Below are 19,232 nucleotides of genomic sequence, written 5' to 3' on the forward strand. Positions count from 1 at the left end.
TACTGGTGTTGTGTGCCTTCATATAGCTAAGGTGAGAGGTGGGGTCAGAAGAGTCAGTGGTATTCTTTAAGAATTAATGACATGTAAATTTTTAGTCAAAAATAGTGAACCTCAATAACAGGCATTTTATCTGACATTCTTCCTTGAATATAATCTAATGTTGTTTCTGCTCTTTTAGGTGGAATGTGGATACTTAGTTCATGTTTCTGAATTTCACGGAGCTGTGAACCTAAGTGCAGCTAAGTGAACTCAGCTCTGTTCGCTTGTCTTTAAATAATTCAGTGGTGAATTGTGTACTCTGACTTGATTTCATAAATTCTTTCTCTAGAAAGGATAATACTTATAGCTGTATTGATGAGTTGATGAACTTGAGATTACTGCATTTTTCACATCCAGGTAGTGAAGAAAAGATTTCAAGGGGAAACTTTCCATTTTTGCTTAGAGGTATGAAGTACTCTGCAGCAGTGCACTGCTCATATTTCCATACGAGTTATCCTGTAGGTGATACCTGTGGAGTTGCGAGTTACCTTGTCTTTGGGGTCAGTGATTCTCAGTGTAGCTGTTACCCTGGCTACAAGTGAATGTTGGTTTTGTTCTGGTAAAGAGATTCTTGTTGTTGTAAATATGTTGCTATATGAGTTGATTTTTGACTTAGTATGTTGGTGATCATCCATCGTACAGGCAAAATGCACGTGAAATTATGAAAGATACTGAGGATGAACTAATTTCTCCCTTAGACATTTTTCCTGGGGGAGCTCAAGCTTAGAATTTCTTGTTTCCTTCCTTATGATTTCATAATAATTCTAAGCCTATAGGGTTTAAATTTAAGGCTTAAATTTTACATGGGTAAAATTGAGAAAGATTGTAGTTGAAGTACACCAGTGTTAAGATAATGAGGATGCATGGATAATAGGGGTTGTCAGAGACTAAATTTTTAATACTTATATTTCAAATTGGACCAGAAAATTGACCTAAAGTGTTGCTTATGACATTCTAAATATAAAGTCTTGTTATTTTTATCAATTGTTGATTTATATTTACAATCATTTATTAGCAGTAGGATTAAAGTATTTTTATGTTCAGTGTTCATGAGAACAATATCCTTTTCCTCTAGTTTGAAACCCTGCTTTCAATATTATTTCAGTGCAATGTAATTAGCTTCCAGCTGATGTTTTGCAGTTGTGGTGAACTATTAGTTGGTAGAATAACATACCATAACTGTTCTTCAGAATTAAATGAGGCTAAATATTCTTAGGAAGTTATTTTAATTAAAATTGAGTGTAGTTTGAGAGTACTTTAAATTCTTGAGTAATTGTTTAAATTGAATTATGAACTAGCTTAGCTTTTCTGGGAGAGATTTATCTTTACTTTTTAATATTTTTTGTCTGTAGTAATGGTATGCTATTTTCTAAAAAAATTAGTATTTTCACTAAGGTTTGAGAAAATGCTGAGCAAATCTAATTTTTCTGTTGGTGTATAATTGACCGCTGTAAATGTGGTGTTGCCATTTCAAACTGGACATTCCTCACCAAATACATTTCAGATTGTTAGGTGATGTTTCTGTTCGAAGCATGCAATCAGTAGATGATACTTTGTATTAAATGTGTTCTAAAAAAAAATTAAAAGCTCTTTTTCTAAAACCTATTAGTTTTCTCTCCATATTTTTAGAGTAAATTGTAAGCATTCATGAGATAGTTTGCCTTTATAAGTAGAACTAGGCTGTGGGTCTACATGTATTTTTCTTTGTTCTTTTCTGAAGAAGAAAAATGATGCCTTAAGCTTGGCAGTAGAAGAGTAGGACCTACTAAACAAAAGGTGGTGATGGCGGCTTTTATCCAGTTCGTCTTTAACCCTAGCTGGAGTAGAATGTGCTGCCTGGGCTTGGAGTTGACATGTGCATGGATTACTTTGGGTTCCTCTTTTTTCAGGGGGCCAGAAGGCTGCTAGCCCAATAGCATTAGGAAAAGAAAGTGCCAATAGCAAACCAAGGTTTTTTTGTTACAGTTAGACTAGTTGAATGTCTTGGTGGGATTACAGAATGTCTTGCCTTGTTTATGTTTCTGCCTTAATTGATTCATATAGAAAGCTTATCTACTTTTCAAGTACTTGTTTCTGAGAAGTCTCATGTTCATGGTTGAACCACTTTGGTCAAAATGTAACTGGTACTATTAATGTCAGTTTTCCTTAATAAGAAGAGTATTAGTTCTTAACTCAGGGATGGTGATCAGAGTACTACACAAATGCTTTAGATGGTCACAGTAATTAAATCACACATAAAATCAGCTGTGTAATAGGAGGAATTGCAAGTATCTCTGCTTTGAAGAAACAGTTGCTCCTCTAAGCAGCTGCTAGTTTGCCAGAATACTGCAGTGCACATTGTTCTTAAAGTCCTATATTAACCATTTTTGCTGTGTTTTTATATGCATTTATTGTATACAGATATATTTAGTGTCTAGCTTTACATGGCCTAACAGCAAAAAGACACAGAAACCCATAGCACTGTACTATATAGTACATGACAATAACTACCTTGAGCCTCATGGTTTTCTTGGTAGGTATCAGTGGCCATTTAATGATTGAACAGAAGATTATGAATTTGTGACACCATTTTATTTAAAATTGCTTTTTTTCCCTTAGGGACGAAACCCCTTTTTTCTGGAGCCAGCAATAATTATAACTGTTACTGATGGAAGTAAATTAACTACTACCAGTGGGATACAGGAAGAGGTAAGATCTGCCCTATGTTTACAATGATGCATACTAAATGTTGTGTTAAGCTACTGTTTACAGTAGGAGCATAAATGACTTCTCAAAAGTATGCTTATAACAGTTTAAGCTTGTATATTTTTTCCTTTAATTTGAGGTAATTTTATGCAATAGCACTACAAAAATCTGAGTAGCTCTTTTTCCTTATCACATGTGACAAGCATGTAGTACAGCTGTTGGTAGACTTAATTTGCCATTTTTATCCAAGGAGTTCATGGCTTTTCAGATATATTAACAGAAGAAATCAATTTCTGTAAAGCATCTATGTCTGCAGTTGGTCTAGATAGGAGTTCTTTGTGTATAGACCCAGATCAATGTAGTGATTTCTCAAAGGATGTGGCCACTAGGGAGTATGTGAAATATATATTTCTTTCACACTAGTCTCTTAAAGTGATTATAATAATATCAGTAGTGTCCTTATCCAAGATAAAGGCTGAATAAATTTATTTCGGATTAGATCTGTAGAGCAGTTTAAAACACCAGATCTTCATATGCTGAAGTACCTGCTCACATCTGGCAAACTCAGAGCTATAGAAAATGCTGAGGCACTGAACTATTTTGACTTGCTGGCCATTTTGAATTCTTTCCTTAAAAAGATGGGAGATGTCACTGGGTATAGGGTTGGTCTGACTAGCTCAGTGCCCGTTCCATGAAGTAGTAAAAAACCCCAAACAATGACAACAAAAAAATCCCTAAGATCATTCCCTTTGCAGGGAAAAGGTTAATATCTGAAGGTCTGTCCTAAAGCTTGAGGGGAGGATTCAGACTTTTCCATGTGGTACACCACTTCTGACTATAAAGGTTAATTTGTCATACTTACATAGCTGTTCATTAGTTATTTGAATTTATCCTAATACTCTGTTATATTGTGTCCTTACAGCACTTACAGAAGTTGTTTGTATGGAAAGTGGTATTTGAATGTTTTTATAATTTATCTGACTTAGAGGAAGAAAGTTGAACGACCTCATAATTTTATGTGGACTACTAACAAACAGCCATAGCCAGTAACTGAAAGGGAGTGCCTGAATTCACGATACCAAATAGGTTGTCTGTCTAAAACCTCATTTTCATCATACTTTTTTGCCCAATACGCTATTTTTAGCTTTGTCCAGTGATTGATTGGGTGTGGTCCAAAATACGGAGTAGAATAGCAGCCTCATATTTACAGTGATTGTCACTGAGGAAGTATTAATTAAACAGAGGGTAGTGTGACACTATTTTAGAGCCTTCTACAACATGTAGTGCTATTAACAGCAGAATACTGTTGTTTTTTAAGAGCAAATTAGGTAATCACTTAGCTGTGTAAGTCCTTTCTTGAGGAGAAGCAACCTCTCTGCTCTCAGATAACTAACTTGCAAAATCTGACATCGACATCCTGGAGTGTGGACACCCAAGATGCTGGGAAGGTGAAGCAAATGACATCTGGGTAGAGGCTGAGAACTGGGTTTGTCCAGCTTTTAGAGGAGAAGGCTATGGGGTGAGGGTTTTTTTTTTACCACCATACACAACTTAATTGTGGGGGGAGCCAGTCTTTTCTTGGAGGTGCACAGGGCTGAGATGAGAAGGCAACAGCTGCAAACTGCATCTTGGGAAATTCTGATTGGATTATCAGAAATTTTAACTGGGTGATAGAGCACTAGTGTAGATTGTCCAGTGGTTGTGTCATCTTCATTACTGGAGATGCTCAAAACTGAGTTGGACAAGGCCATGAGCCAGTCAGAAGGCTTTGGACTGTGTAACCTTCACATGTCCCTTCTAACATACACAGTTCTGTGGTTCTACATTACATTTCTTTTCATCTTGTTCATTTATCCAAAATAATTTCAGAAAGAAAGCTATTGGCTGTCGTGAGGTTTTTTTTTTTCCTTATGGCAGGAGTCAGGATTTTCTATAGCCAGTGAGGGTTTTTTTCTGTTCCTTTTCCTTCAACTTTTTCACCTTAGTCTTCACACAATGACATTTTCTTATGATCAGGCAACTATTTGGTCACATGTTCACATCTTTAAATTGTTGTAACAAGTTGAGAAAATGGGTTTTCTGGAGGCTACTTGAATCTACCAAATTTAGGCTTGGCTTATAAGTGGTGCTGACTGATAAGTGTGTGCCACACCCAGAGTTTGTGTTATGATAGTGACATTGGGTCAGATACACTTACATGATTTAATGATTGCTAAACTACATTCTAGAGATGCAGAATCTGCTCTACTAATGATTTCTTGGTAAATGAGCAAATTTAAACACATTGCCTTCTGGAGGAACTGAAAGCGAGCACTACTTTTACATCCTGCAAGGCAAAATGCAAGTTGCTTGGAGTGCTCTTCCATATGTATTTACAAGGTATATATACCCAGCAATGGATGTGATTTTTTTTTTTTGTGTGTGTGTGCCATAGCTGTACTGGTAGGAACATCCTTAACACTGTCAAAGAGCAGAGGAACAAAGCATTCAGGGTTGCTTCTGTCTTTCTGGGATGGTCTTTTGCTTTTGTCAACATGTGTCCTATTGATCAGAAATTTTTCTTACTGTAGCCTGAGCGACCTTTACAGTTACCTCTAAGCTGGACATGCAGAAATGAAGTAGAATTAATATACCACCCTGGAGATACAGAAGTCTGTTGTTGCTCTTCTGTTCGATAACAAAGCTTTTTGGTCACTTTCAAATGTGCCTTCTGTTCTTTGGGTTTGACTTTGGAGCGGCTTTTCAGAGTTGGTGTTGGAAGTGATCATATCCCACCGGTTATGACAACAGTGTCTTTACTTCTTGTGTAAAGTTCTTATCATGGACTAAGGTAGTATATTTTTAGTTCCTTTAAAACTTATGTACAAGAGAACTGACAGAACATTGTTTTTGGAATGCCTGTGAAGCCAGCATGGAACCTGGAGGCAAGTTTTCTCAAAGCTTTGTCATTCAGGTGAACATTTGCATTTTTACCAATGAAATCAGCTTTATCGCTGTGGGAACACTGTCATTTGCCCCAGTGTGAAGCAGTCAAGCTTAAACACTGTTTCGGAGCTCTTGCTGAATTCTTCAGATGTCCTGTTCCTTTGTGGAATTTAATATGGGTTTTGAAGATGAAGAGCCTTACCCATTCAGTGCTACTTTGTGTCTCATGGATGTGGTTCATCGGACTGAAGACAGGAATGATGCAGTCTGTGCAATCATCATCTTCACCAGCCCACGTTAGTAGGATTTTTAGTACTGTCCCTTCTGGCACTGACTTTAATGCGTCAGTGCTGATGAACTGGCACTCATCAGTATTGCATTCAGCATAACATGTTGACCAGATTCTTCCCTGGGTTCACTTGTCCCAGTCATACTTGAGAAAGACATAGGCTCATACTGTTGGAATAGCATTATTAATTATTGGTCTCATGCTATGGATTCCTCTTGGAGTGGCTTTCACTGCTGGCCTGATCCCTCACATCTGGTCTTACCCCTTTTCTGATCTTTCCTTTACAATTTTTTAATTGCTTGAGGGGATTTCTCTTACTTTTCTTTGTGATGAAATGTCATACTTCTCCAGTTTTGCAGCTGCTGAGCAATGTTTCCTTCCTTCTACAAGCTCCCTTGTTTTGAGATGAAGCATTAAACTCTTGTTTGCAAGACAAAGTGGGTTATTGACCTATTGATACATTCTGATGAATGATTATACAAACCAAAAGCATGAGCAATGCTGCTTGGCTTCTGTATGTTGTCATTCTGATCTACCAGTTGTAGGAGACTCTTACAGGAGGAATTAGTGATTTTCTTGACTCCTCATCCCGGAGTGGTTTGGCATTGTCATATTGATCCTTCCCAGGGCTGATCAACTTGTATCCCTGCTGTAGTAACTGTTACAAGTGTGAAATCCTGCTTGCTTTCAATAGTAATTGGGAACTGTAGACACTCTGTAATATTTTTAATTCAAGTACCTCCAGCTAAAGATCTTGATTTCTAAACAAATTCTGCAAGAAATATGTGGCAGATCTCATTAGATGTGTAGTCCTGTCCTTCCTCACCCATGTTATTCCTGTTCGCAGCAGTTGCCAGGATCACAGCATTTGGCAGCGAGGCCCAGAGCTCTTGACATGTGAATTCTGTGTAACTATCAGCTCAGTGTGTACTTGCTTGTGGCTAACTCTAGCATCAGAATGGCTGAGTATATGATATTGTTGACATGTGTCAGTTGGACCTGGTGCCTCTCTGTGATCTGAAGTTATTTTCTATGGAATAACAATTTGTGGCTTCCTATCTCTGTGTTATAACTAAATGTGATTGGATGGAAAAAGATAGGAAAACGTAATGCTGCAGTTAACTCTTTAAGCAGAGTTTCTCAGTCTATCAAGGACTTGATTTCTCAGCTGGGCTTGAATCTTATTGCCCATCTTTAGTCCTTCAGTTCTGTAATAATTAAATGCTGCATTTGCTTGGAATGTTGGATATCTTTTTATGGGCACCAGAAAAGCTTGCAAGGAAGGTTACTTGCTGATAGATTATTTTTTAAAGACTTTTTAGATACGAAAAGACAAAGTTGACTGTACCTGTATGGATATTTTTGAGTACCTAGTCATGTAACAACCTTTTATGAGATTTCCCGAGATGGAGCTGCCTGTAATTACCGGGACACTAAAGCTTAAGCAGTGCTAGTGCTGCCCACCATAATGTTTGAGCCTGTACATGCAGTCATTGCCAGAAGAGCATGACTCTCTTTCACCAGCTACCTTGGTACTGCAGAGTTCTGTAGTGCTTATCTAGCTTTTATTCAACCTAGGGTCTCTGGGATCCTCAGATTTTATTTTTTTTTTTAGAATTTCAGATGGTGCTGCTTCTTATGATTGCGTAAATGTATACAGAAACAAGGACTCCTAATAAATAAAAGACCTGCTCACCAATAACAGGGTTCTTTAAGATCTCTTCAGTAAAAGTCTGTCCTCCAAGTCCTCTTGGTTATTCAGTGGTTGGTTTAAGTGAGTTTAAAGGCGTGGAAGAGGGGCATAAGGTGCACACTGCTGTATTATTGTAGCATTAAAGCATTTGGGAATGGTAGGGTTTGTGTGTGCTCCTACAAACTAGTGTTGAGACAAAGCAGCTGCTGGGAGGACACTTGTATGTGGTTATGTAGAGACATGTTGAAGACCACTGCTAGTAAGGTTTGGTCTGTCTTTTTCTCGCAAACCAATATGAAGGACAAAGAGGGAAAGATGTGCATACATTCGTGTTGAAATGTGTGTGGGGAAAGAGAAATGAAATGCACGATGTACATTTCTAGGCTGATCTTATTTTCTGCTAGGTATGCGGTTGCTATGGTAATACAATACCAACTTAGAAAAAAATGAAGTTACTGGAGGTGAGAAGACCAAGTTACTAATGACTGTGGAGAATGAGGCCTGGTTTGAATCTGTAACTCCTCCAGTATCATGGATGTTAAATTTAACTGGAATTAAACTGTTGGAAAGTGAGGACATTTGACTTGATGCTGATGGTGTTGCATGTTGTCTTACAGTTTGAAAATATTTCTCATAGTAATATGTATATAACGCAATGGCCTGCTCCTGAGAACTGTTTGATTTTGGGATTCTCTCAATATAACTAGCTGAGCCAAATAAAGGTTTTGTAGTTTGAGATAAACTGAACTCAGGATAGTGTTGGTGCAGGGTCCAATGGGATACTTAATATATGTAAATATATTTAAGAATATGTATATATGCTGCCTGAAGAAAAACAGTGCTGTTACATAGGTATGTTTTGCAGACGAAATGTATTCTTCAGAACTAGTAAATCTTCTGTTCAGTCATATCTAAGTAGGAAAGTTTGGTGAATGGTGTTTCTTAAAATAGCCCCAAGTGAGGATGCTGTAGTGCTTGCAGGTGAGTCAAGATTCTAGGCTGTTTACTAAGAATGTGGCTATTCTTTTAACTGAGTTTTCTTTGCCAGGCAGGCATTGCTGTCCCTTTGTGTGAAAAGGGGAAAAGACATGCGTGTGAATCAGTAATAAACTAGGGCCATAGCTGAGTGCCATTTGACCAATTTCATGTCAGACATTTGGGGAAAATAGTGCTTTTCTCATATGTGCCCTTTGCTTGCATCAACAAAAGCAGAAATTGAGGAGGGAGCATCAGGTATGCTGAAAAGCCCAAGGTGTTCTGATTCTTGCTCATTTGTTATGAGTGGGTTTGTTGTGTTTCTTCCTGTCTTTGATATGGCAATAAATTGATTAATTTTCAAACACGAAGACATGTGTTTTTCCTGATATGAGATGCTTGCTATTACGTAAATAGAAATAGCTGAGGTTTCCAGATTGGAGATTAGGTTTAATGCTTTCAAGTTAATCTCTTAAAAATAAGCAAACAAGAAAAATTTTTCAACAGCTTGTTGCAAACTCCTTAACTAACTACTATGAACTAAAAATGAAGGCAACTTGCAATAGGTGCTTTTGTGGACTTGCACCAGATTTTGAAACAGACTAGTAGTTTCCTTTGCTAATGTTGATTTGAGATTGAGAATTGGGATTTTTTTGAATGCTACATGAGAAGTGTTTGAGGAAGTGCTGAGTTTGCTTCAGCTCTTGGGCTTAACCTTTGTATTTAGCTAGATAATGGAACTGTTTGCACCACTTCAGTTGTTGCAGTCAGGATTATTTTTCTTCTCCTTTACGGCTGCAGTGCTCCAGGTGAAATGAGAATTTTGCTTGTACTGCTGACAGTAGTATCATCAGCCAGGGATCTATCACATTTTTCTGAAACTTGTAATTGTTATAACTCTAGTCTATCTGTTCAGGGCTTCTGTAGTTGGATGTTTTGGTAAGCTTTCTTTTTCCCCACTAATCTCTGTGTGAGGTATCTGGATGCAAAAAGAGAGGTTAGAGTATTCTGAATGCCTTGTGCTGTCCCTTAGAAGCTAATGTATTGATTTTTTTTTTCTTTTTTTGTTAGCTAGTTATAAAACTGCTGCTAACTCTGGGTATTTTAGACGTTCTGTTAGTTTCTCTGGCTGTAGCTGTTAATGGGTAGTAAATGATACCCTGACCATTGCTGTGTCTTCAGCGCAGCATGTTTGAAGTCTGAAACTTGAATGTTTTAACTGTCTCTTCTGAGAATTAAAGTGAAAAAGAATGTCCTCATGTATTTTATGTCCCTGGATAGTATCTTCAATATTTTCAACTAAAACTTCTGTGTAGTTCTTCCCAGAGGCCACACAATGGCACACAGCAAGTAATTCTTCCTTGTATGGGTAGCTGTGGCTACTGTTACCTAAAAGTGAGAATTCATTTTGCATTTCAGTGTTGATTTGAATCTTAATCTCTGCTTTTCACTTAAAGCACAGGCATGAGTTTGGCTGTGGGATATACCCAAGTTATGTAAAATCTCTGCCTTCTGATTCTATAACATAACTACCACATTAGTTCACTTTTAGAAGTTATTTAGAGTAGGTGATCCTGGCAGTTAGATATTTTTGAGCAACTATACCCAAGTTATATTTCTTCCACAGGAGTCCTAGATTAACATTACCTTTTCATTCAGGTGTGCTTTTTATCTTGAAGGACGGAGGAAAAGAATGAGATGAGAGTGGGCCTGTTCTGCAGAAAATGGTTTGAACAAGAATGCTGCAGTGAAGCAGTTTTTAGTGCTGAGATTCTAAAGAAAATATTCTATTGAGTGAAGCTTAGATCAGTTTTAAAAAGTGGCTGTTCCCACTTGGTTTTGTAACTCTCAACTTCGTGCATCATGTTGCCTTGAAGTGTTTGAAGCGTTGATTAAATGATGGGTGTCTTGCTTGTAATGTACAGTACCTGAATCAAATTACAGATATCCTATGGAGAGGTTACAGATATGTTTATATAGAGTGAATTGCCATTGCTGTATAACTGAATTAATTTTTGTTTTAAAAGCAGTTTATTCACAGATTTTAAATTACTTTTCAGCTCCATTTACCTCTCAATTCCCCTCTACCTGGAAGTGAGTTGACTAAGGAACCCTTTCGATGGGATCAGAGGTTATTTGCTTTAGTTCTCCGTTTGCCTGGTATTACTGCACCAGAATCAGAGCAGATGACAGGGGTACCGGTGGATGACTCTGCAATCACACCTATGTGCGAAGTCACAGGAGGCAAGTGACAAGTCAATATTTCTGAAAATGAATTCAATTTAGCTCTATTAATCATGTACATATCATGGAATATGTATTTCTAAGTTCTTACATTACTTGTAAGAACTCAGAACTCTGATACAGTAAAACTAAAGATCCTTATTGCATTAAAGCAACAGACAATTTAATGTAACCTGTCTTGGAAAAGTGTGAATCTACAGCAGTTCTTTAGAAGAGAAAACTTATTTTTTTCCTAATGCACCTTGGTATTGCAATTAGAAATTGTAAGACTTGAATCTGTTCTGCAGTATAGCTTTGCGAAATTCCTGTCATACTCTGATGTAAAAAAGCCAAAAGTGAAGGAAATAGATTGTTTTGGTTTTTTCCCCTCCAGAGCATGCAGATTGCAATGTAGAATTTCTGTAATGCAGAATGCATAGTAATTCTGCAAAACTGATAATTTTTTCTCCATCATAACCCATATTTTTAATCTTTTAGAAATGACATTCCCGTTCAAACTCTGACATTAAATTTGTTTGTAAAAAAATTATCATATATTAAAACATGATGATTCTTCTGATGCATTGGAGGGGATGTGATAGAGAGCAAACAAAGGGATGTAAAAAGCATTCCAAAAGGGTTTGATTCAACTACTTTCTGACTGTCATATGGGCTATACTAACAGTGTTTTGACTGAAATTCTTGACCATTTAAGTGCTGATGTCTGTCACAAGGGGGAGCCCATTTTCCATGAATGCAACCAAGAATTTGCGTTAAAGTCATTAAGGGGCTAAAACGCAAACGTTTCCAATGATGTGCATGTAACACTGTCACTGCTTCGCTAGGCTGCCTTGCTGCTTAAACAAAGAGGGAGTGTTTGGGAGAAGCCTTAAATCAGTGATCCATACATAAATCAATGTGTGTGGTGGGTGAACAGTTTTAAATACTGCAAGTTAAAACAAGGGCAGAAACACTGAACAACCTTAACCTTGACTGTATTGTTCTAGGTCGATCATATTGTGTGTGTTCTCCAAGAATGCTGAATCAGTGTCTTGAGTCATTGGTGCAAAAAGTGCAAAGTGGAGTTGTTATAAATTTTGAAAAAGCTGGACCTGATCCCTCACCCATTGATGGTACTTGAAACTTTTTATTTTTACACTGTGATATCAAATGGCAGAGATGACTATCAATGTAATTTAGTGAACTTAACATCATAATAGTTACCAAAACAAAAGGAAAACTGTTGCATTTTAAGACATTACTACAAGAAGGACCTGTTAATGTCTGAAATTCTGTTGTACTTTTCCGAAATACTGGCTATAGCTGCTAGATACTATGTAAAACTACGTTTGGTTAGGTAGCCTTAAATGCAGTTATTCACATCAAGCATGGTTAAATGGGTTCATGAGTTTTAAGCAGCAGTTTTCAGCCAGCTAGAAATGTAAATAGCTTGATATGGAAATACTGTGGGTTTATACACATTATCTTCTTTTGTTTAGTGTAGTAAAGTGGCTGCATTAAGAGTTAAGCTAGCAAATATGACAGTGCAGTCTTAGCTTCTCTTTCTAAATGACTTAGCTAGGTCCTTCTTAGGATGTTACTGGAAGCGTTTGTAGGATTTTTTTAATCCTGCTTTGCTGCAATAAAAAGTTCAGCAGTATTAGTTCTGTGTATCAATTTTTCTTATGCATGGAGATTTGAAGATTATCTGTTAATAACAATGGGAAGAGAAAGAAACTGATTAGTATGAAAGGCTCCAGATAATTGGCTTTCTCAGCTCTGATCCTGTAAACATTCAATGCTTATTTGGTTTCTCATAGTTTCTGGGTTTTTGCAGAAATGCTTACTGACAACTATCTGCTATTCTTAGAAGTGATATTAACTGCAGGAAAAGTTTCCCTGGGGGTGTAATTCTTAAACTCTTCACAGAAGTTGTTTAATACTCTTTTTGAGTTTTAACACTGTTTTGACTCATAAAACCTTTTTCTTCTGTAGATGGGCAGGCGGATATATCTAGACCCTTTGGACCCCAACCTTGGCACAGCTGTCACAAACTTATTTATGTCAGACCAAACCCTAAAACTGGGGTTCCTATAGGTCATTGGCCTGTTCCTGAATCCTTCTGGCCAGATCAAAATTCTCCAACACTGGTACGTACTGAAGTTAAAGTGAAGGGTTTGTATAGGGGGGAATATTTCAGGATTTCTTCACTGTTTTTAAACCTTCAGATATGTACTGCATTGGAGAAACTGTAAAAGCAGTGTGACCCAAGAAGTAACGACACATGTAAACCTGTGTTGCAGTTCTCAGATAAATTACTAATGAGAAAATAATACTATGGTTTTTGGTTTTTAGTAGCTTTGAAGCATTCATTAAGAAACTGCCTGTAACAGATTGGTCGACCTAGTACATGCACGTAGTATTTGTTTGGACTCTGTTAAAATATCAAACCAGAAATAAGGTGGCACTTTGATAATAGCCTATCAAAGTCTGTTGCCTTGCAGATGGTATTAATAGAAGATGGTATGATCTTCCTGGGTTTGAATCTGTGTGATAGTTCTGTCTTCATTCTAGCAGGTAAATGTAATTTCATCTGCTGTTGTGCAGTATAGCCATACCTTCAATTTATCCCAAGTAGAGAAACTCACCCTGGTTTTTTAAAATACTACTCACAAAAGTAATTATATTTTTTTTTCCATAAAAATATATGCCACTGCCTTTTGTTGGGTCTGAGAACTAATTGTTAGTAAGATAATGTATTTTTGCATTTCTGCTGATCTTTGAAAATCATTAAAGTAGAAATAATTAAGTTCTATGATTGTTCCCATTTCATGATGATTTTTCTTGAAGTTCTGTGGGGTTTTTTGATCTGAAACTAGTGTGCTAACAAACTCATTGAACTTCTCATAAATTCTCCTTTGTTTGAGAAAAATATAAAGTCCTTTGAGATACACGTTGTTGAGTAATAAAAGTATGAAATTCTAGTTATATTTACAGGTTTGATATTGCTGGCATCTTGGCCATGGTCATTGAAGGATGTGGGTGCCCTTTTGAACTGTAAACAAGCTAGCATATATGAATAAAAGTAAATCTTCGTAGTAATTAAAAAAAAAAAGTCATTGTGTACTGGATGTTTAAAAGCTGCTCTGTAGGAAAACTGTCCTGTGTACTCCTTGTCATCACTATCAATGACATCTGCCTCCACTGACTGTATAGAGTCAGTATAGTTTGCTACTGCAGGTCTTGGTTGAGATTATTAAAATACGTTTTGCCAAGTGAAGAATTGTTAACTAAATGCTAAAAATGTGAGGCTGCCTTACCCAAGTGGTGAGAAGATGAGAAAAAATTCTTCTCTCAGTTGTAGCATGTATAGCTCTCATAACAGCATAAAGCATTGGATTATTGCATGTACAGCTAAATTCCTGTTTGTCAGTTTGAATTCCACATTGAACCTTCCCTATGCAGTGTTGGAGAGCTATGTTTGCTGATAGTGCTTCAAGACTTGGATTTCCTTACTGTTCTGGAAGTATAGTGTTAAAACTTAACTTGTAACTCTTGTCTACTTAAAAAGTCCATAGTTGGGTATTTTTCACTTCCTTCCTGTTACCTGATCCACAGTGGAGTTGTCTCAAACAGTCCTACCTGAACAACTGTTACGTGTACTGTAGGTAACGATGCTATCAAGGGTTTCCTAAATGTATATGAAAGTCTGCTAATATTTATGTTCGCAGATCAACATGTAAATGGCTGCTCTGAGGTAAAAACAGTTCTTCTGTCCAGCCAAGGATTATTTGACTTCTTTTGCAGCCTTTTTACTTGTAGTGTAACTGCTTCATGGCTTGGTCAAAAACTCCACCACAAATATTTATTGAAGGCATCTTCTTTGATGAGAATTGCAGTTCCTTCAGTTGGCTGGGCCTCCTGTTTTGTGTGTACTGGGACTGTACACCCTCTTTGGAGTGGAGACACTTAAGGCAGATGACATTTGGGTGGCTCATCTTAAAAGCAAGAGGCTAAAGCTTATAGATGTAGAAAAATGACTTTCAAGGTGAGGTGGTAGGAAGGTCCAAGAAACCCTGTGTTTCCCTAGTTCATCTTACATATTTGTTACCTTTTAAAGAGAGTAAATAAAAGGAGGCTTCCCAGTTGAGCTCCTTCCCAGATTCTAGTGGCCTTGGAGGAAGCTCAGGGTGTAAGTGTAAGAGCTTACATTGCTCTCCTGAAAACCTTCCAGTGGAAGGCATACAGCTCCAGTTTTCATCACACACAAAAAATCAGCTTTCCCTTTCAGCGAAAGAGATTTCAAATATGTTGTTAACTTATAATTGAAACTTGAGGCTCGAAGGCCTTTTCCCTGTGACTAATGAAAAGATTAAAATCCAAACACTTTCATTGCTTGAAATAATTTTTCAGAGGCCTAGATAAAATGAGTTCTAAACCTTGTTTTTTTCTGTATTCATGCTCCGCTTGGTTATTATAATTCAGTTAGAATTTTGTAAGTGTTGAATTTGCCAAGAAGGAAAAGTGCTGGAGGAGTCAGCAAATGCAAAAGTACAGTGCCTGCTTCTGTGAGGAATAAAAATAGGCATGCCCCAGAGTAGCATTAAAGATAGTTTTTTTGTCTGTACTGGCATTTATTTCCACTTGGAAAATTTTTGTGTATATGCAAAAAGTTTTACTTGCATGCTGTTCTAGACTTACTGGGCAAGATAATTGGCATTTATTTGGAAAACAAGATTTCTTCAGATTTTAAGACAGTGCTAACATAATCACTTAAGACTCAAATTGTGTATTGAGGCTCCTCAAATGTGTCTGTTTTCAAAGAACCTGTATTACTTCAATTGTCATAGCACAATTGCATTTTAATTGTTGTGCAAACTTACTAACAGTGGAATGCTTATGTTTAGCCACCTCGCACATCTCATCCTGTGGTGAAGTTTTCCTGTACTGACTGTGAACCGATGGTCATTGACAAACTGCCTTTTGATAAGTATGAGTTAGAACCTTCACCACTGACCCAGTTTATCCTGGAAAGAAAATCCCCTCAGACCTGCTGGCAGGCAAGTAGAATGCATGCTGAATTGAAGTTGTTTACAGAATACTGTTTTTCATAGATTTTATTCTCTAATCAAAATAGGATGTAAAACATCAGCACACAATACTTTGGATTTACATACAATATGATGTGTTTTATTGCAGGTATATGTGAGCAATAGTGCAAAATACAGTGAACTTGGTCATCCTTTTGGTTACTTGAAAGCTAGTACAGCGCTGAATTGTGTGAATTTGTTTGTGATGCCTTACAATTATCCAGTCCTCCTTCCACTGCTAGGTAAATACCACTTCATAAAAATTTTCTTAGGTGCTAGGCAATTGAAAAATTGATCTCATCTAAATGATTACTGCAATTAATGCCAGTATTAATCACACACCTGTAGAAAGGTAGAATGTTGAACATTGCATTTGTCATGAATAACTTGTTTCAGTTGTCACCAGTTGGCTGACCTTCATGACTCAGACTCCCATGTGTAAGATTTTCTTAATCATCATTCTTTCAGATGTGCTTTGGGCTTGCTTCTTTCATTATTTTGGGAGCCATTTTTCTCAATCTGTTGTCTCAATTATCAATTCAATTTGATAAATAATTTATCAGGCTCCATCTTTTGGCTGCAGCAATCATCTTGTGTGTATATTTAGTTGTGTATATGTTAAAATGCATATATTTAAGCATTGAAGAATTTGCATTTCTTTGAGAGCTGCTTTTATTAGAAGAAAAGCAATGTGTCTAGATGTGCTTTTCATTTTGTCTCTTTTATAAACCATCAGATGACTTGTTTAAAGTACACAAGGCAAAACCTACGTTGAAATGGCGACAGTCATTTGAAAGCTATTTGAAGACAATGCCCCCTTATTATCTCGGGGTAAGATGACTTACTGTGCTAAAATTTCTATTTTATGATGTAACTCTAGTTATCTTTCCACTATGTGTGTATTCCCTGTTTAAAGTAGAATAAGTATCAATTTGAGACAATAGCTGAACTTCATGCGTAGTGGTACTTAATGTTTTCACTGGAGTCCTGTGAAAGACTTGCGACCTGAATGTTAGGAAAATTTCATCAACTGTGACTTGTACATAAATGACAGCTCTGTTAATAAATCATTCTGTATGAATGGAGCAATGCTTTAAAACAACAACCAAGTGCTGCCCTGAGAGTCTTTGGTTTTATTTTCAAACTTTGAGGATCTCTGGTTCTATTTGAAATGTATACAGTTAGTTGAAGTATGTATACAACACTTACAAAGTTAAATATGACTATACAACATATTCTGTTTCAGCCTTTGAAGAAAGCTGTGAGAATGATGGGAGCACCAAACCTTATAGCTGACAATGTGGAATATGGACTTAGTTACAGTGTCATTTCATATCTCAAAAAGTTGAGTCAGCAGGTAATGTTGAAGCAGAAGAGCAGTAAAAACTCATTCTAATATCAAGATAATCTTAAAATACTCAAGTTCAATGGCTTTGAGGGAAAAAAGAGCAGAAAGATGAAGTTAATACTTTCCCAAAAGTAATTAGTAAAAAAGCATTTTGTGTTTTGTTTTGTTTTTTTTTAAATTGAAGGAAAAAAATATAGGCTTTAGACTGGACTATAAGGATAAATAAGGAGGTACAGATTGAGTTTTTTTATTTAAGCAGCATTTTTACTTGTACAGACAGTAACATACTTTTGTCCAAAAGAAAACATGTTGTCTTATTTAAATTTTAAAAATGTTTTGGCATTTTTTCAGAAAATAGAGATTTCTACTTTGTGCTTCTGAATCAGAAAGTATCCTTTCTTTGGTTTGTGAAATGAAATGGAAAGAGTTCAGTAAATATAAACTGATATAATCCAGAATTTCAAATAAGGATACAGATGTATAAGTGGCAAGTGAATTTTGAAACTGTTGACTGTTCAGAATAGTGCCCGTATCTTTGAGTAGTCTCCTGCACCAGCTAAAGCATTTCTGCCCTGCTACCTCCGCTTTCATTTTGTTAAACTGTGCATGTTAAGCTTTTTTGTTCAAGGTAATAATGCACTAAGCTTGAAACTTCAAGAAACAATATTACAAGTACTTGTAACTTAGTTACATACTTGTATGTAAGAACTTGTATGTGACAAACATGTGAACTAGTGAGTTCTCACAGCTTTTGCTTAAAATTTTTCTTAAAACATTGTTATAAATGATTAGTTGAGGAAGTAAACCTCTTCAGGTTTACAGTATATCTTATTAAATCATAGTTGTATTGCTCGGTATTCTGTGAACTGATGATTCAACCTAGACATCTGAGACTCCTAAAATGCAGTGACATGCACTGCAAATTATACTTAAAGCTTTTCTAACTTCTGAAAGGCACTGCCAGTAGAGACTCAGTGTTAACAAGTACATGTTCAAATCTTGAGTAGTATATAAATTTATGTGAAACTGCAAAACCAACATTGGCATGTGTATTAATAAATTACTTTTGGCTCTTCGTTCAACTGTTCTGCCAAAAAGATTGCATTTATGAACATGTTTAATTTTGGTACAAATCTAATATGTATTATTGGGGGTTAGGTCTGTCTAGTCAATCAGAATTTGGTATTTTCATGTATTTCATATTAATATTATGACTATTTGTATTGAGCTTTAAAAAGTTGATACCATTGTGTGACTGATCACAACTATAGTTGCGAGAGAATCAGTCTTTTGAAGGTTAGTGTTAAGCTGTTACTGTAGAAAATAGTCTGTGAATAGATAGTTTTGCAGGGAATTACTAGTCAAATTACGGCATTTTATGAAAATAAAAGCATTGCATGCATATTGGTGCTTAGATACCATAATGGGCAGCAGAGGAGAAATATGCAGAAGACCTAGGCACAAACTGTTCGCTATATTTAAAATTGTAGTAATCATTAAGTGGTTATGTATTAAACACTCCTTAAGCACTCATCCTGGTTATGGTCGTCATAGTGTATTAGCACATTGTTGAATCTTCTAGGTAGGAATTTAAAATGAATAAGTCTGACTAATCCTTTTAAGAGCATATTGTCAATTTTATTTATTTATTTATTTCAAATTAAGGCCAAAATAGAGTCCGATAGAGTCATTGGCTCTGTAGGCAAAAAGGTAGCGCAAGAGACTGGAATTAAGGTCAGAAGCAGATCACACAACCTGTCTATGGCACATAGGAACGATTTTCAACATCTGCTACAGGGGATTACTGGGGAAATTCCTCATAGACCTCTAGACCTCAATATGAAGGAGTATGCTGGGTTCCAAATAGCTTTGCTGAATAAGGTAAGCACCACTGTGTGTAATGTTGTTATTTTCAATATACTTCCATTGAAATGCTAGATATTGTTTCATATATGGTATTAATTG

General features: G+C 36.5%; 1 protein-coding gene across 4 annotated transcripts in view; it reads left to right on the forward strand.

The window, feature by feature from the left end:
* INTS6 (integrator complex subunit 6) overlaps positions 1 to 19,232 on the forward strand; it is a 45,611-nt gene that overhangs the window by 17,577 nt on the left and 8,802 nt on the right. For 3 of the 4 annotated variants that reach the window (XM_056327578.1, XM_056327579.1, XM_056327580.1), the window contains 9 exons: positions 2,638 to 2,727; positions 10,667 to 10,850; positions 11,837 to 11,962; positions 12,825 to 12,979; positions 15,737 to 15,889; positions 16,029 to 16,161; positions 16,656 to 16,750; positions 17,166 to 17,276; positions 18,933 to 19,148. In XM_056327578.1, coding sequence (XP_056183553.1) covers positions 2,638 to 2,727; positions 10,667 to 10,850; positions 11,837 to 11,962; positions 12,825 to 12,979; positions 15,737 to 15,889; positions 16,029 to 16,161; positions 16,656 to 16,750; positions 17,166 to 17,276; positions 18,933 to 19,148 — 1,263 coding nt within the window. The remainder of the gene's footprint in view (positions 1 to 2,637; positions 2,728 to 10,666; positions 10,851 to 11,836; positions 11,963 to 12,824; positions 12,980 to 15,736; positions 15,890 to 16,028; positions 16,162 to 16,655; positions 16,751 to 17,165; positions 17,277 to 18,932; positions 19,149 to 19,232) is intronic. The other variant, XM_056327581.1, reaches the window with a different exon arrangement.

This window comes from Falco biarmicus, chromosome 2 (assembly GCF_023638135.1).
Source record: "Falco biarmicus isolate bFalBia1 chromosome 2, bFalBia1.pri, whole genome shotgun sequence".
Lineage (NCBI taxonomy): Eukaryota > Metazoa > Chordata > Aves > Falconiformes > Falconidae > Falco > Falco biarmicus.